Here is a 26,238-nt window from a genome sequence, read left to right as displayed (position 1 = left end):
CTTATACAATCCATGGTACGGTGGGCATTTTCTTTCCCTCCCAGTTCTCCATTCTCCCCTTTGACATATTTCTAGGCCTTTTTTTTCTCCAGCTTTATTGAGATATAATTGACATATGATGTATTAGTTTAAGTCTACAATGTGTTGATCTGATACATATTGCAAAATTATTACCACCGTAATGTTAGCTAACCTCTCCATCACCTCACATAATCCCCATTTCTTTTTTGTGGTGAGAACATTTAAGTTACTCTTAGCAACTTTCAAGTATCTATTACAGTATTATTATTATATCTAGTTTTTGGAGTTCATCAAGACTGTGGAAGGACAATAGGGTGAAAATTCCTGATGTAGTTAATACCATGGAATAAATGTATTCTATTAGCGCTTGCCACAGAAAACTCCATGAAGAGTCTCCTTCCATGGGCAGGGGTGAAATTACAAACTTCTGATGACAGCTTGCTTTTTAATACATTAGGACCCAGCAGTTCCTTTCAGGTTTTTTTTTGGCAGAACAAAGACTCCTGGAGTATCATTCTGATAACTAATGGAAAAGAGAACTTTTTCCAAGGAGGCAGAGATCCCCCAGGCAAAGTAATGATGGGAGTGTTGAAGACAGACCCGCTCCCCTTCTGCTGGTATCGCCAGGTGGAATTAGTTTCCTCTTGGGCTTTAGAGTAAAAGTGATTGGAAAGAAGTACAATTACAGGGTTGAATGAACATGATACCCTGGGATTTTCCTTTGTCATGACATGTCACTTAAGTAAAATCGAGAATACAATGATCATATGAAAGTTGATTCACGTATAATTACCCCTCATTTTATATTTAGCTGCGCTTTCCAGAAAGAGTTCACTTTTTCTTCTCCTATTAAAGCAGAGAATTTCATAGTAATAAGAAAAGAGGTGTTTAAATGTTTGAGCAGGTGGTATCTTGGTGGCTTAGAGAGGGTTATGTGTATATTTATTTGCATGATTGTTTGTATGCTGGTTACCCTAGCGTTGCCCTGTCAGCATGCTCACAATCATTGCCTCCCAAGGTGGGGCACGTCATAGAAATGAGCGGCTTGGATGTGGTGGGGAGCTAGGGCATTTTTCTCCTTTAAAGGGGCAGCTGCTGTCTCACTAGCCCGATGAGAACGCCTGCTGGTATCGTTGCCATGTCTTTCAGTCTTCAAGAGAAACTGTGAATTGGATTTTTTGATGAAAGCCTTTATAAGCAGGCAAATAATCCAAATTTTAAATCAAAGCCCTGTGCACTATGTCCTTCTGCACCATATGCTTCACTCTAGTATATTTTTCATTTAATTTTCAACAATTTTGTACTCACTGCCAGACATGTCACAAAGTACAGCTGTCACCTCAACCTTAACCAAACTCACAGCGTTTGCCCCCAGACCTGCTGCTCTCTGAGCTTCTCATTCTATCTATATTAGCCTTAGTGTTCCAGTCATTTCTGGACTCAGAATCTCAGTGGGTTTTTTGTTTCTTCTCTTCCCCACTAAACCAAAACCCAAGTCTGTTGATTTTGTTTTTTTAGATTTTATTTAAATTCAAGTTAGTTAACATTAGTTAACTAATTAGCATTAGTTTCAGGGGTACAATTTAGTGATTTATTAGTTGCATATAACACCCAGTGCTCATTACATCAAGTGCCCTCCTTAATGCTCATCAGTCAATTACACAATTACCCCATCCTCCCACCCACCTCCCCTCCAGCAACCCTCAGTTTGTTTCCTAGGGTTAAGAATCTCTTATGGTTTGTCTCTCTCTCTGACTTTACCTCATTTTATTTTTCCTTCCCTTGCCCTATGTTCATCTGTTTTGTTTCTTAAATTCCGCATATGAATGAAATTATATGGTATTTGTCTTTCTCTGACTGACTTATTTTGCTTAGCATAGTACCCTCTAGTTCCATCCATGTCACTGAAAATGGCAAGATTTCATTCTTTTTGATAACTGAGAAATATTCCATTGTATGTACATCTTTATCCATTCGTCCTTCAGTAGACATCTGGGCTCTTTCCATAGTTTGGCTATTGTGGACATTGCTGCTATAAACATTGGGGTGCATGTACCCCTTTGAATCACTATGTTTGTATCCTTTGGAAAAATACCTAGAAGTGCAATTGCTGGGTTGTAGGGTAGTTGTGGGGTTTTTTGGTTTGTTTTTGTTTTAAGATTTACTTATTTATCCAAGAGAGAGAGAAGGAGAGAGAGAATACAAGTTGGGGGATGGGCAGAGGGAGAGAGAGAATCCCAAGAAGGCTCCATGCCTATTGTGGAGCACAACTCGGGGCTCAATCCCAGGACCCCAAGATCATGACCTGAGCCGAAATGAAGAGTCAGATGCTTAACTGACTGAGCCACCCAGGCACCCCAGGGTAGCTCTATTTTTAACTTTTTGAGGAACCTCCATATGGTTTTCCAGAGTGGCTGCACCAGCTTGCATTCCCACCAACAGTGTAAGGGGGTTCCCCCTCTCCGCATCCTCACCAACACCTGTTGTTTCCCGAGCCGTTGATTTTTTTTTATTGTGAATTTCTGTTTTTCTTTCCCTTCCCTTTCTAGCTGTCCCATTCCTAGCCCTTGTACTGCTCTCCTGACCTGGATTCTCCCCACATTCTAGATCCTATAGCATTGGCCAACCAGGTTGATCATCCTTTTTTAAATACCTCTTTCATTATCTCCCTTCTCAAAAACTTCTATGGGTCTCTGTAGTCTTCCATGTAAATTCCACAGCTTCTCCCTAGATGTGCAGGTGTCACAGTAATTTTATCTGAGTGTCCGTCTACGTTTCTGCTGGTATTCTTGGTAAAGTTAACTCTCATCCGCCATCCATCTGTCTGGCTGGAGCTGCTGGGAATCTTGTGGCAGTTTCTGGAATATGGGTGGATTCCTCTCCTTGGACTTACCTGATGAGATGGGGTAGCTTCTGGAGTTCTCCGCCCTGCCCCCTGCCAATTTTTTGTTTTGTTTTGTTTGTTTGTTTGTTTACTACTATCATTTGGGCTGCAAGCCTCAGGGTCAGAAAAGAGTGGGACAAAGGAAAGCCCCAGGCCAATCCTCCTCTAGCTCAGGAAGAGGCTGGAGGAGGAAGGAAGCAGCCTTGGGCTTTAGATTCCCACTATGCCTAAATTGGGGCTTCTCTGTGGGAGACTTTGGGATGCAGAGGCCTTGTTTTATTACTCAGAGAATTCCTTCTTCAACCAATTTCTGCTTTCTCTCCCTCCAGTTAAGGGCAGAAATTCTTGCTTTTATGTGAAGCCTTACCAGCCACAGGAATTTTGTGATTTGAATGCAGCGTATGCTCGTTTACCTTGCAACCCACCCAGTTGTGCACGCCATTAGATATTTGAGTGACTCAGTCACTTTAATCTACTGGAGCAATGTGTTGGTCAATTGATGAACTTCCCTATTCGGAAAAGTCTTAAGGAAATTTCTTACTTTAGTGAAGTAGTGATAATTCACTGGAATAGATTCTCTCCTGCCTTCCTCAGCCCTTTAAGCTCCTGATATGGCACATGGCACCCAGTATTAGAGTTAGATGAACATGTGACTCTCTCCCATTTTGCTCTGAGTTCTGTGAAGCCACCATTGCTGCCTTTTTGTGTCTCCAGCAGTACCAGGTCTGGTATGTGCCAAGCACTCAGTGCACTAGACCCTCAGCATTCTCTAATGACACATCCTGGGTCTATCAGGAACCTTCCAGTCAGTGACTGTCATTAACTGCGACATGAATGTCGAACCGCTGGAAACCTCCAGCTATGACAGGCTGTCACTCTCCTCTCAGCCCACGTCTCAGACTCCACCAGCCGCACGCTCTCCTGTTTAACAATACAGTGACCCTCTTGGAAGTAAGTACGATTATTTTCTCCACCACAAATTATTGCATGGCATCAGCTTGCTAATAGATGAAACAACAAATGGCAAATCTGTGACTGCCAAGGGCCTACTGTGCAAGTTTCCATGGGTAGATAAATAGATGATTAGAAAAAGTGGTATGATTAAATGAAGTATTTGCTGAGGGCTTTCCATTCTAATATATGAAACACTTTGGTCCAAAATATTCAGTAGATTAAACTGGGAAACAAGATGAAATAACCTGAAATAATACAAAATTTAATCTTCTTCTTCTTCTTCTTCTTCCTCCTCCTCCTCCTCCTCCTCCTCCTCCTCCTTCTTCCTCTTCTTAGCTTTTCCCTCTACAAAGAAGGAATAACATACACGACTTGGAGATTGTACTAGATTCTCTCAATCCTCAGTAAGAATTAATGTCACTTCTTTCATTCTCTTTTTCTTTACCAGGTGATGGCTGTGGGCACATAGTGACCTATCAGGACAGTGGCACAATGACATCTAAGAATTATCCAGGGACTTACCCCAATCACACGGTTTGTGAAAAGACCATCAGAGTACCAAAAGGGAAGAAGCTGATTCTGAGGTTAGGCGATCTGGATATTGAATCCCAGACCTGTGCTTCTGACTACCTTCTCTTCACCAGCAATTCCGATCAGTATGGTAAGAAAAGAGGTCTAGGTTTCTGTGAGCATGAAGTAATTTGAAGCTTGGGAGGGAGGGCAAGTGGTGTGTTGGTGAGTATTATAGCCTGGGAAGATTAGAAGAGAAGCTTGCTTTTTGTAAACTCCTAGGGTAGCTCACGTGGATATACTTGCTTCCTAAGCTGCAACAAAGACATCTAAGGAGATTTAGCATTAGCCTTGTGTGTGTCCCAGGAGCTTTGTTTGAGTGTGTATCTTGCTGGGAAGAGAATTGGAGATGTATGGCACTTGGCTAAAACATCTACAAGTCATTCATTCATGTGACAGATATTTATTGAACAGCGATCGTGTATTCAGGAACTCTGTGGGATACAGCGTGAAAAAACAAAGTTCCTCCTTCATGGAGCTTGCTTTGGTGGGGAGGGGAGATGGAAAATCAAATGCATCTATCATATGAGGGGTAGTGAGAAAGAAGAATGAGAATAACAAAAACAAGGCAGCCTAAGGTTGTACAGAGCCTGTTTTTGAGTACGTTTCTCCTACAAATGGGATGGTCAGGAAGACTTCTCCAATACGGGAACATTTGAGCAGAGACCCGAATGACTCGAGGGAATGGACTGTGTACATGTGTCTGAGGTCAGAGTTTTCTGGGTCAGGGAACAGCAGATGCAGAGGACAATTTCCAAAATAATCTTTTGAAATCAAGCTTTTTTTGTGCTTTGGGGTGTGCAGTTAGCACACTGGAGTCTGAAATCACCAGAACAGTGACCCTGTGATCCCAAGTCCAAGGAAATAGCTTAGGTTTAGACAATTCAAAAATAAAGACGAAATCTTATATACAGGTTCTTCTGAGGTTAGAGGTTTACGGAAATTCTCTATGCATACGGCTCCCAAAACGATACGGGTTTTGTCTGCCTACTAGCTCTGCAGGCAATTTCTCAAACACACACAACTTTCAATGTTGTCTTTACCTTTGCATGCAGACGTGTTTCCTCTCTCCTGCTGCCTCCTCCCAGCGTGGAGGCCCCGACTAGCCTGGAGACCATTCAGAGGTCTATGCTTATCTAGCCCGCATAGAAAAAAAAACCTAGGATTTTTTTTTATCCCTGGGAATATTATGTCTATTTTAATGATTGCTGAATTACTCTGACAGAATAAAGATAGTTGATTTCATATAATTGGTTGCAACTTTTTACTGCAGTTTGATTCAGATGGGAAAAATGAGGGGCACCTGGGTGGCTCAGTTGGTTAAGCATCTCACTTCGGCTCAGGTCATGATCTCAGGGGTCCTGGGATCAGCCCCGAGTGGGCCTCTGTGCTCAGCGGGGAGCCTGCTTCTCCCTCTCCCTCTGCCCCTCCTCCCACTCATGCTCTCTCTTTCTCAAATAAATAAATAAAATCTTTATAAAAAAACAAACAAATGGGAAAAATGAGAATTCAAGGGATGCTGAAAGCCCCTGGGAATGCTTACTGGTGATCACGTGTGTATTAATTTGTGGAAGCACTCTTCAGGGAATCCCTCATCAGCCAGGAAATGTCATTCACATTCAGAGGGGAGGATTGAGTTCAGAGCCCTCCTGTAAGATGTGAGGCAAACGCTGGGGGGCCAGCCACGGCTTTCCCACACTGGTGTCTCCTGGGGACCGTCTACTTTCCTGGAAGAGGAGCAGTTACTTCCATCTGCTGACAGAGCAGCAGAGAGTAGCCCTCTCTGTTGCTTGCCGCCTCTCTCAAATCAGAGGTGAGGTGAGAAGAACTAGAAAGGGGAGCGGATCAGCGCAAAGCAGGATTGGAGAATGGATGTTGCTTTCCCACACCGTGAGTTTACTTCATCAGCTCCGATGTATATTCACGAATATCTGGGAAAGAGGAAACACATAGGGTTAACGACATATTAGGAGCTAGGTTCTGAGGTGATTGTGGTCGGCTTCAGGGCACCGAGCTCCATCATTTCTAGATTTCTCGAATTTTCAAGGCTTAGACCCATCAAGTGAGTAATGAATTGCAATTCACCAGTAGCAGTAAAGCCAACTCAATTATTTTTCTCTTTATATTTTTTCTATATACCAGTTAGGTTTATCTTTTAAAAACCAGAATTTGTGCTCATTGTAGAAATAAACATATTCAGGGTCTGTTGTAATGCCAGGCACATGCTTGACCCTTACATAGATTTCCTGGAATCCTTATATCCACCTTGGAGGTAAATGTTATTAACTCCTTTCTACAAAAAGGGAAACTAAAGCACAGTGAGTTGGGGTTTTTTGTTTTTGTTTTTGAGTAACATGCCAAAGATCACACAGCTAGTTGAGGGGTGAAAGGAGGATTTGAGTCCATGTCTTTGTGGTTCAAATACCTCTGATTCCAGATGTCTGCTCCTCTGTCCCAGTCCCACAACTCAAAGAAAACCACAACACATTCTTAGCCCAATATTATATCATACAGCAATTTTGTCTAAAATGCAGGTAGAGGTAATATTTTTGGCTAGGGATGTTCTTAAGATAAAATATTCAGTGATGCTCAGAATGTTTCTTTTGTGGCTACCTTAAAGATTTCCTGATCAGTCACGCTAAGACAAACCCAGCAGACAGGGGTAAGGGAAATTAGCAATAAAGGAAATATCTGGAAAGAAAATTAGGATATTTTAGTCCTGTAAGAATATTTTTAAAAAATTAAATGCTTAGGGTGAGATAGAGAAAGTGTATACATGCGTATGCTGTGTATGTTGCATATACATGTTTGTGTCTTTTGTAGTTTTGAAGCGCATTCTGAGAGGAGCCACTATTCGTAAGCATGTGCTTATAATAGTCAATCCAGTGATTTGAATGTAGTAGATCTACTCAGTGAATAAATGATTTTTTAATAAAGTGAATCAACAAGTTCAATGACGTGGAACCAGTTAACTAAAACATGTTACAATTACTTGGCATATTAAACACATGTTTGTTTAAAAGACTATTAATATGGGAAGCTGCTTATGATATAGTGTTAGGTAAAATATGAATATATGCTAATGTTATAACAATAAGAAAAAAACCTTCCAATAAAATAAGACAACATAACTTTAGCAGAATCTTGAAGTGAGACTTTAGAAGTTTTAACTACTGGTATTGTTATATCTTCTCTCTACTTTCTATTTTTTCTTTCACAAACATAAGTTAATATGTTGTTAATACAGGGACGCCTGGGTGGCTCAGTCAGTTAAGCATCTGCCTTCCACTGGGGTCATGATCCCAGGGTCCTGGGATCCAGCCCCACATCCAGCTCCCCGCTCAGCAGGGAGTCTGCTTCTCCCTCTGCCCTTACCCCTCGCTCGTGCTCGCTCTCTCTCTCTCTCCCCCCCCTCACAAAAATAAAGAAATAAAAAAAAAATCTAAAAAAAAAAAATGTTAATACAGAACAAATAGATTTCCTTGGACCCAAAACACGAACTAGACCAATATTTTAACTTAGTTAAAATAGTCCGGTGGTCAGTTTGAACCTCCCTAAGGAGCACAGGCATCTGCAAAGGAGGAGGAAGGAGCGCTTTGTCATCCTGCGCCCCAGCTCAGGGTGGGCGTTCCTGTGGGGCTGTCGCCCAGTTCCCCGGGAGAGTGGGAGGCCACTCGGCGTGCCTCCAGAGGGCGAGCCCTCGTGTTAGCGCAGGGTCCCAGGGAGCCACGGCACTTGGCTGGGCTGCCGCGGGTGGCCGAAAGTGCCCGCTGAGGGGCGGCAGTGGGGACCGTATGTTGTGGAATACCGCTTTGAAATTCCCATATACGATGGCTCTGACCATTACAAGTGTGGCTGAAATAGCCGAATCGTTTTAGTTTATCCAGCTCGATTTTTTTCATTAACCAATTAATTATTAAAACCCGTGCCAAGAGATTTTACGACTCAACACTATCAGAATTTTGAAAAAGGAGTTAATGTTTTGAAAAAGAATAATGTTTTCTGGCATTAGTGTTTGCAAGCTCTGCCAGGAGTGGAAGTACTTGGAATGTGATTGCATTAACAACTGTGAATGTGCTGGAGCTGTACACTTTTTAATCATTGTGCAGTTCATGTGCGGTGGTTCGTCCCCCATGCCAATTTTGTTTTAAATGTTTGGTTCGTGTACTTTTGGGCGCTGTTATAATCCACACTCATGATAGTAAAATGCACTGTAAACAAGTGTAAGCCACACCAGTTTTCCCAGTAAGCAGGCAAAATATACACTTGATCTCATTGCTTTTAAAAGGCCTGATACAGACAAGGTGGGATTATTCTTCTTCTGTTTGTCAGGTATTATAATTATAGTTGATATTTCAGATTCAACATCAGTTAGAAGGATTACATATGTATTTCCTACTGAGTGAGGACTCTTCCTTTCAAAATACCCTTGAAACCGCCAGGAAGCAGCAAAGTTGACAAAGTAAAGAATATCAACCTTACTTTGGAAAATGTGTTTTTTTTTTTTAGAACAAAATAAGTTTTGGGGCGCCTGGGTGGCTCAGTCCGTTAAGCGTCTGCCTTCCACTTGGGTCATGATCCCAGGGTCCTGGGATCGAGTACCACATCAGGCTCCCTGCTCAGCGGGGAGTCTGCTTCTCTCTCTCCCTCTGCCCCTCCACCCTGCTCATGCTCTCACTCTCTCTCAAATAAATAAATAAAATCTTAAAAAAAAAAAGAACAAATAAGTTTTTAAAGATGTTCTTAAACACAAATTTTACTTTTAAACTTACAAAACATTTTGGATCTAAACACATATACCGACTTTCAAGATCGTGTGCTAATATCCTGGCTAAAAAAAAAAGTCTTTAAGAAGTATCATAGTTTGCTTAGTAGAGGTTGTTTTTACTATAACTGAGGGAATTCTGGGTTTTTGTTTGTTTAGGAGACCAAAGAAGCTGATACTACCTTCCAAAGAAACATTAATGTCCCTTTTATCTTCTAGGATTCAGGCTAGGGTCACAAGCATTTCGTTGTCATGACTCCTCACTCTGCTTTAATCTGGGAGAGTTCCTCGTCTTACTTTGTCTCTTACATAGTTTTGAAGAGTTCCAACCATTTATTTGTAGAACGTCTGCTGCTTTGGTTCAATGCTTTTGGTTCGATGTTCCCTCGTGATTAAATTCAGATTATGCATTTTTTTGGAAAATAGAACATTATCCCTTTTTAAAGTGATCTTTGAAAGGCTTGTTTGCAAAAATGTCCAGCATTAGAAATTGTGAGGTCCTGTGTCCCCTGAGGAATGTGAACTAAGTCTGCATTGTTTTCTTTGCTTCTCTTTTCACGGCTTTCCTCAGGTGGACTCTTTTTAGCATTCAAAACTGCATTCATTTAAGTCACTTCAAGTGTCTTCCCCAAACAGTTCTGCCTTGTTCAAAGAGGTCAGTGTAATATGAGACTGTGAAAAAATGTAAATTTAAGGTGGCACCTTCTTTACAAAGGAAGTTCACCTTAATATTTGGACGCATAAGGCCATAGAGACTTGACTGAGGTAGCCGATGCTATCCTAGGATTGAACAGGTTCACTTTTAAGCCTGAATTTGAAGATTAAAACAAAGAATCTATTTAAGTAATGTATCGTAAGATTTAAAATTGTTGTATACTACAGTTCGGATTGCTGCTTTGGTACTGATTCTTGATTTCTGGCTTTTATAGTCATGATATAAAGTAATAACAGGTTAATTATATAAAACATTAAAATAACATTAAAATATCTTGAACTTTGGGAAAAAGTCAATGCTAATTCAGACACTGTGTCATGCCAAAATACCTACATTTAAAATATAAAACATCTAACTTTTATTTATGACACTGAAGAGGGAGGGCTGTGAATTCATACTGAAGGTCATTATTCTCAACTTTAAAACTCTTTATGACTCGTTCTATGGTTAAGTTCCATTTCCAGTCATGCTGACCAGAAAGGGCCTGCTCTCAGGGACTCTAGAGGAATTGTCATTTCTGTTTTCCTGATATTTCAAGAAGATTGACTGGGTCCCAGTTGCCTTTGAAAGTTGGACTTCCTTCGATGTGTGGAGTTCAGGGTTGTTCCTGGACCCCCTGAAGGACTTGCTGGAAAAATCTGGATGGGAACCAGATACTGGCTTCTCAGACTCCCTCCCCCCACCCCACCCCGGGTCACTGTGGATCAATGAAAACAGGCTGGTCTTCAGCATGCATGGAGATTAACACTGTCATTTCTGCCGAGATTTTTCACTTGTGCTTAAGAGTGCAGCAGAGTCTGGAATTAGACTTTTTACCTTCAAATTCCTGCTGTACTGCTCGTTTATTAATTGCTTAACCTTGAGCAAATTGGGTCATGTTTCCATACCTCCGTTCCCCCATCTTTAAAATGGCCAAAATAGGGCACCTGGGTGGCTCAGTGAGTTAAGCGTCTGCCTTCGGCTCAGGTCATGATCCCAGGGTCATGGGATCAAGCCCCGCATCGGGCTCCCTGCTCAGTGGGGAGTCTGCTTGTCCCTCTCCCTCTGCCCCTCCCCTCTGCTCATGCTTTCTCTCTCTGTCAAATAAATAAATAAATAATCTTTAAAAAAATAAATAAAATGGGCAAAATACTACTATCTACCATATTTGGGTGATGGAAGCACATATGTATAACTTAAAAGAATGATGCCTGGCACAAAATAAGCACTCAGCAAATGTTAGCCGTCATCCCCCTCACTCCTCTCCCCCTCCCTTTCTTCCCCCCTCCTCAGTGGCCTCGCACACAGTTTATTCTTTGTCTAAGAGGTCTAAGAGCAGAGAACATCTTGGCCCCCTCTCAGTACCCTGAGCACTTCCCTTCCATCAAGCAGAGGCTGAGCTGTGGCAGCCCACCCTGCCCTCCTGGTGAGTGCCCAAATCATTCCAAGCATGTGGCAGGGGTTCCCTGGGCCAGAAATAGCTCCCTATACCGATTTTCTCCATCCAGCCTCATGAGATGAGCAGAAAACACATAGTCTCCAAGCCCACGGGTCATTTTGTTCGGTTTGGCTTTTTTATTTCACTGCCAGCCCATGTCTTTGTATCTATTTCTTATGGAAAGAGCCTCTTGATGTTTCCCTCTCTCCTTTCACCAGTCTCTGTTCATGCCAGGCTGGCCAAGCTTATCTTGTTGAATATAATTATAATTTCTTTCTTTCCTTATTTCGAAAATTATTAATTGTACCCTCTTATCTATAGAAACTTGTCAGCGTGGCACTCAAGGCTCACTCACTCTTCTCCCCATCCCCATTTCCAGCCTCATCCCTGAGTCTCCCCATGTCTGTGCCTTTTCCTGAACACATCGTACATAGAGCTTCATGCAATGGTATTTTTATTGACAGTATTCCTCCCATAGGTCTCTTTTCCTTACCCTGCATTTCCTGCCCCTTCTAACACAGACACAGACACAGACACAGACACACACACACACACACACACACACACACACACCCCAGATCCATTGCTACTTACCCCAGAGCCCCAGAGCCCCTTCTTTGATGTCCAGCAGCTCCGGTTATTCCCTTTCTGGGGCTTATGTTGATTTTCTAAGCCTTCACTACTGGAGCACCAATCTCAGTTTGAGATCATTATGTTAGCTTCTCTACCAGATATAGGGTTCCCTGAGCAAGGAATTGCATTTCATTCATTTTTCAGTATCCCTGGATGCTTAGCATACTGTTGCATTTGCAGATGCTCATTGAATATTTAATGAATCTGATTGCATGTAGCTTGATTTTGGCAAACATATATTTAAAAATCTGTCTTTTGGGGGCATGTGGGTGGCTCAGTTAAGCATCTGACTCTTGATTTCCCTCAGGTCATGATCTCAGGGTCATGAGATGAAGCCTCATGTGGGGCTCCACGCTGGGCGTGGAGCCTGCTTAAGATTCTCTCTCCCCCTCTCCCTCTGCCCACCCCACCCCCACGTTCACACATGTGCTCTCTCTCTCGTAAAAAAAAAAATCTGGATTTTCACAAAAGATAAAGTATCTTTATTCACACTGTGGGAAGATTCATAAGAGTCCTTGATCTATAAATCTCTCCTCTGCATCTAAAAAAAGACTTGATTTACATAAAATTTTAGGACTCTACTTATTCTATAGAAAAGACCATGAAGTGCTGTAGAAGGCTCTTACACTTGAGCATTCAACTATATGCTGTTCACGGGGCTTAGTTCTTTAGGCTAACTAACCCGTTTAACTGTCCTGATAGCCCTGAGGTCAGGGCCTGTTGTTAACATCCATACCTAAGAACACTGAAGCTCAAAGAGGTCAAGTAACTTGCTTATCACTTTCCTAGATCTGGGATGTGAGTGTGGGCATTTGATTCCAGAGACTCCACTCTTAAACCCTGTCACGTCCCAGAAACCATCTGACGCAGTGGCTTGTGTATAAGAAAACCTGAGCTGTAGTTTTGTCTGTAATTTGCTGGAAGAGACTTCTCCAGGCCTCCCCACCAGGGTATCCTGGGAATAAGATGGAGTTCTGAGAAATCGCTCACATGAAGAGTACAAGTAAAAATTTAAGGTCTCAAAGAAATGCTTCTTAGTCAAAATGCTTCAGGAGGCATTGTGGTCAGGGATAGAAACCAGCTTGCCACGGGAACCTAATGGTAAATTGGTTGAATTGGTTGTGGTCTGCTACGTGATTTGAGATATAGAAAAACCAGGAAGTTCAAGAATTGTTCTCTTCCATTTCCTCTACTTCCACCCCCACTCCCAGTATTTTTTTAACCATTGTCAGTGATCTAGAAGTACAGCAATGTGAAGCCAGCCGTTAATATTTATATTACACTAGGAACAAGAGAAATGGGAAAACTAGGAAATGATACTAAGCGTTTTGATTGCAACAAGATTTCTGTGATAATTTTTAGAAAGATACATATCTGGCATACTGCATTAACATCTAATCATTATGCCTTGTCTGTTGATTTTTTAAAAAATCCTAAATAGGGAAAAAACACGAGATTGGTAGCGTCTATCTTATAAGTGGTTTATATCTCCCAGACATATTATGAAGAATGCAAAATTCTCACAACTTTTAAAAATAATAATAAAAAACGGCCTTTAAAGAAATTCCTAGCTCGTGCAAAGTTGTTTTGGGCCTCAGAAATATGTTCATTCTCCTCCAATTGGGTCTACTTGGGTGGACACTCTCGAGAAGGACTGCTTTTTGTTTGTTTTTGTTTTATTTTGTTTTGTCTTTTATGCCATGATAGAAGTCAGAAAGCATTTTAAACTCATATCGGCCGGACTCTTCCCACACAAGATACCTCATTGACATAACCATAAGCCTCAAGGAGAAAAAGCTATGGGCCTCCTCCTCCTCCTTTCTCCCAGACTCTTCCCTGGAGACACTGTGATTTAGTTTCAGTAACTGCCATCTTTTGTTGGGAGAGAAGTAATGGCCTAGGTGGGTTGTGAGCTCTAGTGTTAAGACATTTCTTGACCTGAGTCCCGGAGCCCCAAGGAAAGCCACACCTTTGTCTTGGAATCTGCCTGGTTCATTTATCATCTGTCACTGATTTTTGTCTGGGAATGAGAGGCCAAAACTCTCCAGGGATACCACTTACATTCTTACATGACTATGGTTTTAATAGCATCGTCCAGGAATATCCTTTTTTTATGCTAATCCCCCTCCTTTTCAAAGAAAATGGCCCTGGAAATTCTGTATGACCCTATGGCAATTGGCAAGCAAGGACAAACCGTGCCATTTGACTGCATTGAAAAAACAAATGGAAAACGGAGGCAAGTGTAAAGGCGTTTGCAGCTTCAGCATTTCTAGAGATTGCTTTATCAGCACGCTCCGAGCACAAATCTGGGCCACGCCAACGACCACTTTCCGGGCAGCCGGTTGGGTGCCATGTGGCTGGGACACTTAGGGTCACTTAGGCTCATCAGCAGGTTCTTATCCCTCATGAGAAATTACATGTGTGCTGCAGAGGGTGTTCATAAGGTTAATGAAAGTTGTTAGGAGGTTGTCTTGTTGTTTTTAATTTGATTTATGACAGATCTCTCAAGAGTCAGGTCTCTGTTTTTCACCACTGAGAGTATGTGTCGGGTTGGGGAGGGGTCTCTGGGTTTGTGTTGGTTTTCGCTTTTGAATGGCATGCACCCCGTTTTTTAAACACATCCCTCTCACAGACAAAACAATAACTTAGTTTCATCCGTTTCAAGATGAAAAGCGCAGAGCCGCCCGACATGGCTTGGAGCAGTTATTAACCAAACGATTATTTGCCTTGTAATGTGGCGTCTCCGACGGGCCACAGAGAATGTCCTAGTGGCGTAAATCGCAGTACGGAATGGACTGTCAGATTGCCAGAAGAGCAAGAGGATTCTGGGCTTGGCTCGGGGCAGACAGTTTATTCTTCCTTGGAGGACAGTTTTCTTTTATTCACACATGGAAAGATAAAAGGTCTCCCTCACAGCTGCTCATGGAACAGTAGCTCCAAACAAGGGATGTGTTGAGAGGAACGGGCCTAGTGTGCTCCGTGAAGGCAGCTCCTACGGCTCCTGGCCTTTTCTTCCTTTGTCCAGGGAATCAGTGCATTGTCTGCTAGGTCTTGGTCTCACGTGTGGTGCCAAATGCCACAACGCTGTTCCGTTTGGTATCGCCGATAGCGCTTCCCACAGTGCAGGGCTACCAATTTTATTTCACAAAAGGTAGAGGTATTTATTTTTCCTGATTTGTCTGCCTGCTTGATGAACTGCCTTTCTGCGGTGCCCCAGCCTGATGGGAACCGGGGACGGCAGAGTAAGATGGAACCCGCCTCCTGACAAGGATCCAGGGGAGTTAGCAAGTCCCAGTGCTGCAGAACACGCAGCACGGCCAGTTGGGAAGCAAATACCCATCCAGAACTGGGAGTCCTATGTTTAGGTCTGCTCCAGTTCTTAAGACCCTGTCCAGAAAGACTGGGGCCCGGGACAGACACCGCAACCACGATCAAAGTTAGAAGTCGCCAAGCTCTCAATTGGGTTTCCTTTGGAATTGTCTTTGGGGATGTGTAAACATAAGTGTAACCCCTTTTTAAAAGCCGCGATGGAGAATACTAACAGAGAAGTACATTGTATGGCCAGGCGTGGGTGGAGGAAGGCTTTGTCATAAGAAAAGCTATAATCCTCAATAGAGTTTGGCTGAAAACTGAAAACGTTGCTTGGGACAGACTGGTCGGTTCCTTCAGTGCCTTCCCATTCATTATTTTTCCCTCTCACTGCCAGGCACGTTTTTCCATTTTCATCTCTTTTCCCTTTTAACTCAAGGAATGCAGTTCTGAACTTCCATTCTGTGAGAAGGACTCTATCTATCTGTCAGGCCTTCAGACAGGAAATAATTGGATGTTTTGCCACGGGCGATAGGACAGGCAGCATTGGACTTCAAGCCTCCCTGCTGGCCTAACGCTGTCTCCTGCTATTCTGATGGTCGTGCCGTGATGAACCTAACAGAGGAGCTGCTGATGCTGCGTTGAGATGGAGAGGGTACAGCCTACCCCATCCGGGGCTTCGTTACATTTTTGCAGTACTTCAGGAAGAATGCGAGAGAGATTGGTGCCTGGGGGGGTAAAGGTGATTAAAGGAGTGTGTGTGTTTACATCTTATCTTTGAACTTCTTCCAGGAATATTTACATTCCTATCATGACTTTGGGAGGATACAACCAAATTAGAGTTTTACTCTATTTATGTGTTTTTTGGGGGTAGGAAATTATATGTATTGCGTGACAACTTAGCGAGATGACATACACTCTTATCTCTTTGTGTAAGATATATGCAGTGTTGCAACCTTTCCTTTCAACTGTTCCATAAAAATCTAAAAAAAAAAAAATTCCAATTATTCAGCCATGAGAAAGAAGGACATCCTGCCATTTACAACAACAGGAATGGACCTTGAGGGCATTATGCTAAGTGAGATAAGTCAGACAGAGAAAGATAAGTACTATATGATATCACTTATATGTGGAATCTAAAACAGCCAAGCTCATAAAAACAGAGAGTAAAAGGGCGTGGCTACCAGGGGACGGGGTGGGGTGCAGTGGATAGGTCGATGTTATTTAAGGGTACAAGCTTGCTGAGTAGTAAATATGCACTAATCTAATTCACAGTATAGTGAATATAGACGACAATATTGAAGTTGACCCTTGAGCAATGCAGGTTTGAATTATGCAGGCTACTTACACATGAATTGTTTTTACAATACAGTACCGTAAATGTGTTTTCTCTACCCTATGATTTTCTTAAATACTTTCTTTTCTCTAGCTTACTTTATTATAAGAATATAGTATATAATACATATAACGTACAAAATATGTGTTAATTGACTGCTTCTGTTACTGGTAAGGCTTCTGGTCAACAGCAGGCTATTAGTTGTTAAGTTTTTGGAGAGTCAAGAGGGGCACCTGGGTGGCTCAGTTGGTTGAGCGTCTGACTCTTGATTTCAGCTCAGGTCATGATCTTGAGGTCCTGGGACCCCCCCTCCGCGGCCCCCTCCTCCCCCCCGCAATCAGGCTCCATCCTCAGTGGGGAGTCGGCTTCTCTCTCTTCCTCTCCCTCTGCCCCTCCCCCCACCCCCCTGCATGGGCCTGTGCTCTCTCTGAAATAAATAAAATCTTTAAAAAAAAAAAGATTTTGGAGAGTCAGAAGTTATCTGTGGATTTTCAGCTACACGGGGGTTGGCACCCCTAGCCACCACATTGTTCAAGGGTCAACTATATAATCACCAAACTTACTAAGAGACTAGAACCTAATTATTCCTACCATGAAAAGAAATAATTATGTAACATGATGGAGGTGCTAATTACGATGACAGTCATATTAAAGTATATCAATGTATCAAATGAATATATAGTACACCTTAAATTTACAGTGTTATATATCAAATATATTTGACCTAAAAAAATCCAAACAGATTCTCACTGATCAAAAATTTAGACTTGCTTACCCTACTGTTTTTGTTAGGACTCATTGGAATGCTATAGAAACTGAAGGAGAAATTAGTATCTTTAGCACTGTTTGGAGAGGAGTATATACATTATTATTTCCTCTTGGAAAAGATAAATGTGGTTAGAAAAATATTCTGATTTACCAATAGCAACAAGTTACTAGTTATTTCATTTTTGTTCTTAGATTTGCAAAGCAAGTGTCTTCACTTATCTGTGCAGAGAACAAAGGAATGTCAAACATACGCAAAACAAACTAAGTTGCAAAAGTCAAGTATAGTAGCCTGACTCACTTTAATTTTGAAAAAATGCTTATCATTCTACTTTACTGTGCAAAAATGGGTTTAGTATAAACTGCTTCTCTACCATGCTGTGACCACTGTCAAAGTTCACAAATATCCAGACATTTATTACACTAATGATTTTCTTTCCTTTCTTGTTTTTCCACATTTCTCTTCTTCATGATATTTTAAAATGCCAGGATTAAATCTTTCATGCATCTTTATAATCAGGTTTGGCTTTTCAAAACTGTTGCAAATAGAAGAACATTTAACTTCATTTCAGTTCTAACAATATTTGGAAGGCCACTACATACCAAGTATTGTATGAGCTGCCGGGGATAAAGTGATGGATAGAAAAGTTTCTAACCCCATGGAACATAGTCTAAAAGGAAAACAGACATTATTTATTTGTTTCTTTTAATGTATTCATTCATTTATTTATTTAACTACTTACTACTAACTACTAAGTACTTCTACAGTTCTCATTATATGCTAGGTACTATTCTAAGCAGTTTGCTAGCATTTCATGTAAGTAATTATATATGATGAGTATCTCTAAAGAGGTAAGTCATCGTTTTTAATTTGGATTTCACCATAATTTAATAATAGGGAACAACAGAGATTTGAGGCATGAAGGTAAACACACAACATTTCTCTTTTGTTCAATTACATCTTCCAAATGTGAGACCTGGACAGGACAAAAGAGAAATCCGGTCCCGTATAGCAGGAGAGGAGTGCTTCATTGGGTTCATGATCCTCTCCCAGAACTTTTTCTTTCCTTCCTCCTTCCTTAACCTGTTGTCGACACTGTTGGCACTGTTGACTGTTGCCTGATGTTGCTGTTGACTCTTTCCATACTGGTGTATTTGGGGAGAAGTTAATGAAGAATACCTGTCTTCGAACTTTGCTTGCTAAGCCCTATTTTCTTAGAATTTTTCAAGATGACAGTTTACGAAGTAAACTTTAACCTGAGTAGTCTGAGGAATGTCTGTTTTTCCTTTTTAGTTCCAAATCTAATTTTGTTCTTTGAAAGTTCATGGATATTGCTTTTCAAGTAACTTATTCTAGAAATGATGTATTATACTCTTAATTGCATAATTTATACTACAGTATTTCAAAAGCCTTTAGAAATTCTGCTTTTTTATAAAGTTCATTTTGCAAATCAAAATAAATTATATGGGTTAACCAGAAGGCACTGTAAGAGAAAGATAAATGTGTAAACTGCATGAGAATAAGATTGTTACCATGCGTTGGACAGTCTTTTAATTCTGGAAACCTCCTTGAAAAAAGAAAATTTGTGAGTTTCTTCTAGGAAATTTAGGAGGCCCCTAGAATATCACCTTTGTGATAACATTTTCTTGACTACCTAATGTATCTGACCTTTGTTAGTCTTCTTTTATAAAAATTGAAACCTGTCTCGGGTTGTTCACAATTAATTAATTCCAGCCTATTGCTTATCTAGACTTAGCCACCCCCCCCCCCTTGGCTTGTCAGTATCATCAAGTCCACATTTAGGCACTAATTATCAGTTCCGGTAGCAAAGTAGCAAAGTTTCAGTTGGGTAACAATTGCAATCTTGTATATGTGTTGTCTGCTAAATTTGACCGTTAAGGAAAAAAAATACCGTATTAGCAATTCTTTGTGCTGGTCTAAATTTTGAATGTGCCAAAAGTATGCTTTGTTTTTAGGACCATATTGTGGAAGTATGCCTGTTCCCAAGGAACTCCTACTGACCACGAACGAGGTCACTGTGCGCTTTGCGAGTGGATCCCACATTTCGGGGCGGGGATTTTTGCTGACCTATGCGAGCAGTGACCATCCAGGTATAGCAGAAGAATCCACCCAAATCTGTAAACTTGTGTCTGTCTAAGAATTCCTCTTGCTACTTGTATCACCATCTTTGGATAGAATTGTGACCTCAGGTAGAGAATATGTGAAGGAAGAGAGGAATGCAAAGTCTTTGTAAGCAGTTAGATCTGAACTCAGAATACTTTTATCGAGCATGTTAGATTGATCAGCTGACCTATGTGGGAGAGGGTTGATCTCATTTTCCTAGAAATGTTGCATGATGCATCTTTGGGGCTATTTTAAGGTCTGGTTATTCCCTGGAGCCCTCCCCCAACCTTTTTCACCTTAGGGGACAAGTCTTTTAACCAGTGGCACCTCCACCCTCCACCCCCCACGTCCACTCACATACACCAGTGCACCAGCACGAGGGAAGCCTGGGAGTCTGAGTCACATGTGAAGTCACTGTCACCGTGTGCTTAACCCTGGAGCTGACACTTGAGCAGGAGAGAAGGGGAGTATAGAAACCGATGAGGGAGGAAAGCACAGCCTCCTGTCTAGGCCTCTTGGGCTGCAGAGTGATGACTGTACATGCACTCCATGTCTGCTCAGGCTCACAGAAGTGCCCAGAGTTCCTGCTCTCAGTGCCCCCTGGCGGAAATGCTCCAGGAGGGGGGTGCGCCATTCATTTCCCTCTCATCCAATCAAATCTGGCCAATCCCAACAGACCACAGCAGGACCAGTGTTCACCATATGTTGCTCCCTAAGAACTATTGAAAATATTAAGGGAAGAAAGAATTATTGCAGCAAGTGTGGAATATTTTGGAAACTATCCTAGGTTGATCTAAATGCATTAAAATCCACAACATCTTAGCGTCCCCGTTGCTGAGTGTTCATTCAGTTCTGTATTCCAAAGAACATTCTCTTTTTTAAGTCCTTGGTCCTGACTGATCAAAGTGGAAAGGTTGTATTCTCAGTAAGCACATGGTTCCATGGGCACTCAGATGCCGCTAGCTAAATTGCCAAATTAAAACGTTCCCAAACCTTTTCTATGAACCACGTCAGGCTTTTGAAATTGTTTTCCTCTTGCCAAGGGAGGTTATTATACACATGATCTTTGTAGGCATGTAGTGGACAGTAATGAACCAGTGTTGGTTTTTCTGTTTGAAATAGTTCCTGTTAGCGTTCACTGGACAATTGCTGAAAAACTATGGTTGGTGGTAGAAAAGAGAAATGGAGGAAATTGGTTAAATCCTGAAGACAGTGTTCTCAGTTTTGATTTATTTTTAAGGAGAAAAATTCAGATAATAACTAGATAGTGAATAAATGCTTTTTAAAAATCCTTTTTTAGGGGCATTGGGTGGCCTAGTCAGTTAAGCGTATGCCCTCTGCTCAGATCATGATCTCAGGGTCCTGAGATTGAGCCCCGCATCGGGTTCCCTATTCAGCGGGGAGTCTGCCTCTCCCTCTCCCTCCCCCTCTCCCCCCGGCTTGTCTCTCTTGCTCACTGTCTCTCTCTCAAATAAATAAAATCTTTAAAAAAATTTTTAAAAGTCCTTATTTAAAATTATTTAAAATTATTATTGTTATTTTTTTTTTTAGTATAAGTATCCTTCCATTCGGTCTCCTAATTGCAATTATCTTTATTTATGACAGATTTAATAACGTGCTTGGAACGTGCTAACCATTATTTGAAAACAGAATACAGGTAAATACGGTGTCCAAGCTGTGCTGCAGGCATAAGTTGCTGGACATTATGCTTTCTTTCACATTAAACCAGATAAAGTACCTTATTTGTATTTAATTTTTTTAAAAATCATTTATGTTGTAAGTAATGAAGAATACTTGAAATGCTTTCTTATATAGCAGAGATCAGCAAACTTTTTGTCCAGGGCCAGACAGTAAATATTTTCGACTTTGCAGGCAATGCAGTCCCTTTTGCATCTGTTCATAGTTTCTGTTGGCTGCTGTGATGCAAAAGCAGTCATGGACAATATGTAAACACACATGTGTGGCAGTGTTCCAATAAAACTTTATTTAAAAACCAAACAGCAGCCTGGGTTTGGCCCATGAGCTACAATGTGCTGACCCCTGAGTTCTACTGTCGTACCAGTGAGCTGTCGTGGAGTCTAGACTGTGTTTTTTCACCTGGCCAGCATTTGGAAGTGACTTTTGTAATTCCTTCACTTTCAGAGGGAGTTCATTTTGTCTTTCTCGCAAAAGAGAAACTTACTGAGAATAGGAGATGAAATTTTTGATTCCAGCTTTACTGCAACTGGAAAAATTACTGAATCTCTTTGATGTACATTTCCTCATCTATAAAGTAAGAGCAGTCTGGAGCAGGACTTCTCACCCTTGGCACTGTTGTTATTTTGGGTTAGATGATGCTTTGTTGTGAAGAGCTGTTCTGTGCGTTGTTGGATGCTTACCGGTGTCCCTGTCCTCTACCCTCTGGGTGCCAGTTGTGATAACCACAAATATCTCCAGATGTTGCCAGATGTCTTCCAGAGCAGGCAAAATTCACTCCCTGTTGAGAACCACTGGTCTAGAGAGAACTGTCAGTAACACCGCTAACCACAGCTGTGACTCCTTAGAGTGCTTTCTTCTTGCCAGTCATAGCTCCCTGGACTTTGCATATAAATATTCATGTGAATGTTCTAGCAGGCCTGCAAGGTAGGCTCTGTCATACCCTGAAAACAGAGGCACAGAGCAGTTAAGTAGCTTGCCCAGGGCTACACACTTCATGAGTATGCCCGGACAGTCGGGCACAAGAGTCCATGGTCCTGACCATCTTGGATATTCTAATAAACGAGATTATTTTACATGCAGAATTGATTTTAGTGTTAACTAATATTAAGTCTAGTAGGGAAACAAAAAAGAAAATGACCAATAATTTAAATAGACAATAAAAATTAAAATGACCAATAATTACATTTGCCCTGTAAAGTTGCCATTCATGCGTCATGGACAAATGCCAACCTTCTCTGAGATCTTTCCAGCCATACCTGTAGAGTCCCAGCGGTGATAGGGCCTCTGGGCGTCAGCGGTCATTTCCTGTCCTCCTACAGAAAAGATTATACTCAGGCCTGCAGGGTGATGTTACAGTGCCAGATCATCTAGGCTACAGCCCAGCCGTTAGTGTTTGGGTAAGATGAGGTGTGGTGACTAGTACAGGTCCACATTCCCTCATCTATGATTGTGAAATGTCGAAAGCTTTAAAAGTCAAAGGGTTTTGGGGTGCCTGGGTGGCGCAGTCGGTTAAGCATCCGACTCTTGGTTTCGGCTCAGGTCATCATCTCAGGGCTGTGAGATCAAGCTCGGCCCCAGTTTTATGCTCAGCGTGGAGTCGGCTTGAGATTCTCCCTCTCCTCTGTCCTTCCTGCTCATGTTCTCTCTCTCTCTCTCTCTCTCAAATAAATAAATAAATCTTAAAAAAAAAAAAAAAAGCCAAAAGGTTTTTATGACTCATTTGCTGGCAATACCTGATTAGTGTAAACTTAAATTCATCTGACGGTAAAATTGAACTAAATTGAGTCTATTTAGTCTTTGTGCATTGGCCTTAATATGACTAGTCATGTATTTGATACAGAGATATTAATGTTTTTGATTAATATATGCAGCCATCAGATGAATAAGGTCTGAGAATCTAATGTGTACCATGACTATAGCAGATAACACTGTATTATATAACTGAAATTTGCTGAGAGTAGAACTTAAATGTTTTTGCCAGAGATATATGTGTTATATATGTGTGTGTGTGTGTGTGTGTGTATTTAAATATATACATTTATATATTAATATATGTGAGGCGATGGATATGTTAATTTACTAGTTGGGTAACATATACCAAATCATCATGATATACATTTGAAATATCTTACAATTTGTCAATTATACCACAGTAAAGCTGAAAAATATATATACCTTTTTTTTTCTGATTGCAGAAGTAATTTATAACTAAAGTAGACCATCACTAGCCATGTGTGGCTATTAAAGACTTGAACTGTGACTAGTCCAAATTCAGGTGTGCTATGAGTATAAAGTAAACTGCAGATTTTGAAGACTTGGTACAAAAGAAAAAAGACTAGAAATATCTTGTTGACAATTTTTTTTTGTTCATTACATGTAGAAATGATAAAATTTGAATATATTGGGTTAACTAGAATATATTATTGTTAGTTTTGCCTTTTTTTCTTTACCTTTTTAATATGGCTACTAGAATATTTAAATTTACATATGTGGTTTCCATTAAGTTACTATTGGGGAGTGAGTGCTAGTAGGCTGAATCAAGATATTACAGAGTCAAATGGCACAGAAAGTGAAAGTTTCTCAAAATGCTATTCTTGGAGAGAATCCAGAGATAGTCTTCCTTGTCTTCTTTATATTCATGAAAAACATAAGTTGTTATTTTATATATTTTAAGCGTATCTTTTTATAAAAACAAGATCATGCTATGTATAGTGTTTAGAAACTTTCTTTTTAAAAAATATATCTCGGAGGGGCACCTGGCTGCTCAGTTGAAAGGGCATGCAGCTCTTGATCTCCAGGTTGTGAGTTCAAGCCCCACGTTGGGTGTAGAGATTACTAAAAATAAATAAATAAATAAATAAATAAATAAATAAATAAATAAACTTTTAAAAAGTAAGTAAAATAAATAAAAATAAAAAATATATCTTGGACACCTCTGAATCAATAATTAACCACAGCTGTGGTTAGCGGTGTTACTGACAGTTCTCTCTAGACCAGTGGTTCTCAACAGGGAGTGAATTTTGCCTGCTCTGGAAGACATCTGGCAACATCTGGAGATATTTGTGGTTATCACAACTGGCACCCAGAGGGTAGAGGACAGGGACACCGGTAAGTCAACGCACAGGAACTCAACTTAGGGAAGCTCATTGTTTAATAGAGTTTATAATGAATCCTTATATAAAGCAAATAATTATTGTGTAAAACTTGCCTTCAGGTTTACATTTTAGATTAATCTGTGTTTTCATAAGTCAGGTTTCTGATTTGTCATTAAAACAAATTATGCCTGGGGTGCCTGGGTGGCTCAGTCAGTTAAGCGGCTGACACTTGATTTCGGCTCAGGTCATGATCTCAGGGTCCTGGGATCAAGCCCACATCAGGCTCTGCGCTCAGTGGGGAGTCTGCTTGAGAATTCTCTCTCTCTCTCTCTCTCTCTCTCAAATAAATAAATCAATCTTTCTAAGAAATTAAAAAAATAAATAAAACAACATACTCCCTCCTGCATGTTCTATGGAGGAGAGAAAATGCATTTAAGTATAATTTATACTTTTTAGTTTAAGTGTAATTTAATAAAATATCAATTCTTTATTTTCTTTTTCCAGCAAATTCTGCCCAGCTGGTTGTCGAGACATAGCAGGAGACATTTCTGGGAATCTGGTGGATGGATACAGAGATGTAAGTAATTGAGGGTAATTTTAGGGCAGGGAGGAAATTAAAAAGTGTTTGTTGCTCTGCCTAAACTCATCATAAAGTCAAATAAGATCTAAAACCCCGGAGGTAAATGCACAATTCTCTCTTTTCTGAGAATAAATGAAATAATAAGTATAAAAACCAAGGTTATTCGTGCATGCATTCCTATTTTTAGCATTTCCACTTAAGCATGGTGTAAGTGAAATGGTAAATAAAACCCTTTTCAACACCTACGGATATAATTCCATTTGTTTTTTATAAGAGGTCATCTGTTTTTTGGGTTTTTTTTTTTTTTGTAATTTATTTCTGTATTTTAATGCTTCTGTTGGTTCATGTAATAGCCAAGGACATGACCATTCACATCAGAGAGTAACAACACCGTGTCTGGGACCAGGGAAGCCAGCTGCCCTGCACTTACGTGACAGTTCTTCCTGCCTTTCACCCCCAGTTTCTTCTGCAGAATGAGACTCTCTGGTTGTATACATTGTTCCCAGAGAAAAATACATCACAAGAAGTCATTTGTCTAAAATATATGTCCTGTCTCCAGATACACAGTCCTTCATTTCTTACTATTTGCAGATCTCAATCCCAGAAATTTGGTATCTGATCTTTGAATATTAACATTGCTACTTAAAATAGTTGAGTTTCTAGCACATGAGAATTGGCTTGAGTTATTACAAATGTGAAAATCTGTATAGTGATGAAACTTTTCTAAGAGTTATTGACATGTGTCTTTGTGCATCCAAGAAAACAAACATGTTCCAGGAGACTGATAATCTCATCTCCAGCAAGGGGAAAACAAACTTGGCTTTAATTTTTGCTTTTAATACATCCTGATTGTGGAAGCAGCATATTTTGCAATTTTGCTCTTTGTTTCCTTTTTCATGTATTATCTTTATTTACAAGATTGACGTAGGATATTCATTTGGCCTATAAATTGTTTGAATCTTAAAATGATTTATAATACCTCAATTTGAGATATACTTGGCACAGGCTATTTCTAAATGACTTCAAGAAATTAACTAAGGGAAATAAACAGTTGAAGTATAGTTTTTCCCCCAGCAATAGAAAGTCTCTTTGTTATTTTTCCATCCCACGCAAGGAACTTAAAAATTATATGTAATAAGAGAGATAGCATCATTTTTTTTCTTACTTTAGTTGTTTATCTTGCTTCCTCTTGATAGAGCTCTGTGTTTTAGTACAACAGGTAAATAAATGGCTTCCTCCATGGTAGATCTGAGTACGTGATCCGTAGGTGCTAGCAAACAGGTTTCCTATTTACCTTTGGCTGGTTTCATATCATTTGCTTTCAGAATGACTTTATCTGAGAGTCTGCTTCTCCCTCTCTCTCTGCTACTC

General features: G+C 40.6%; 1 protein-coding gene across 10 annotated transcripts in view; it reads left to right on the top strand.

Annotated features, from left to right (window-relative positions):
* The window catches only part of DCBLD1 (discoidin, CUB and LCCL domain containing 1), a 69,974-nt gene that overhangs the window by 19,158 nt on the left and 24,578 nt on the right, over window positions 1-26,238 (top strand). For 8 of the 10 annotated variants that reach the window (XM_078054810.1, XM_078054816.1, XM_036082285.2 and 5 more), the window contains exons 2-5: window positions 4,308-4,520; window positions 19,347-19,481; window positions 21,100-21,151; window positions 24,792-24,864. In XM_078054810.1, coding sequence (XP_077910936.1) covers window positions 4,308-4,520; window positions 19,347-19,481; window positions 21,100-21,151; window positions 24,792-24,864 — 473 coding nt within the window. Of the gene's footprint in view, window positions 1-3,559; window positions 3,857-4,307; window positions 4,521-15,707; window positions 15,924-19,346; window positions 19,482-21,099; window positions 21,152-24,791; window positions 24,865-26,238 lie in introns of those variants that run through there. The other 2 variants (XM_078054808.1, XM_078054811.1) reach the window with 2 other exon arrangements.

Source organism: Halichoerus grypus, chromosome 9, assembly GCF_964656455.1.
Source record: "Halichoerus grypus chromosome 9, mHalGry1.hap1.1, whole genome shotgun sequence".
Lineage (NCBI taxonomy): Eukaryota > Metazoa > Chordata > Mammalia > Carnivora > Phocidae > Halichoerus > Halichoerus grypus.
Note: the sequence above shows the minus strand (reverse complement) of the source record. Positions and strands in the feature narration are given on the sequence as shown.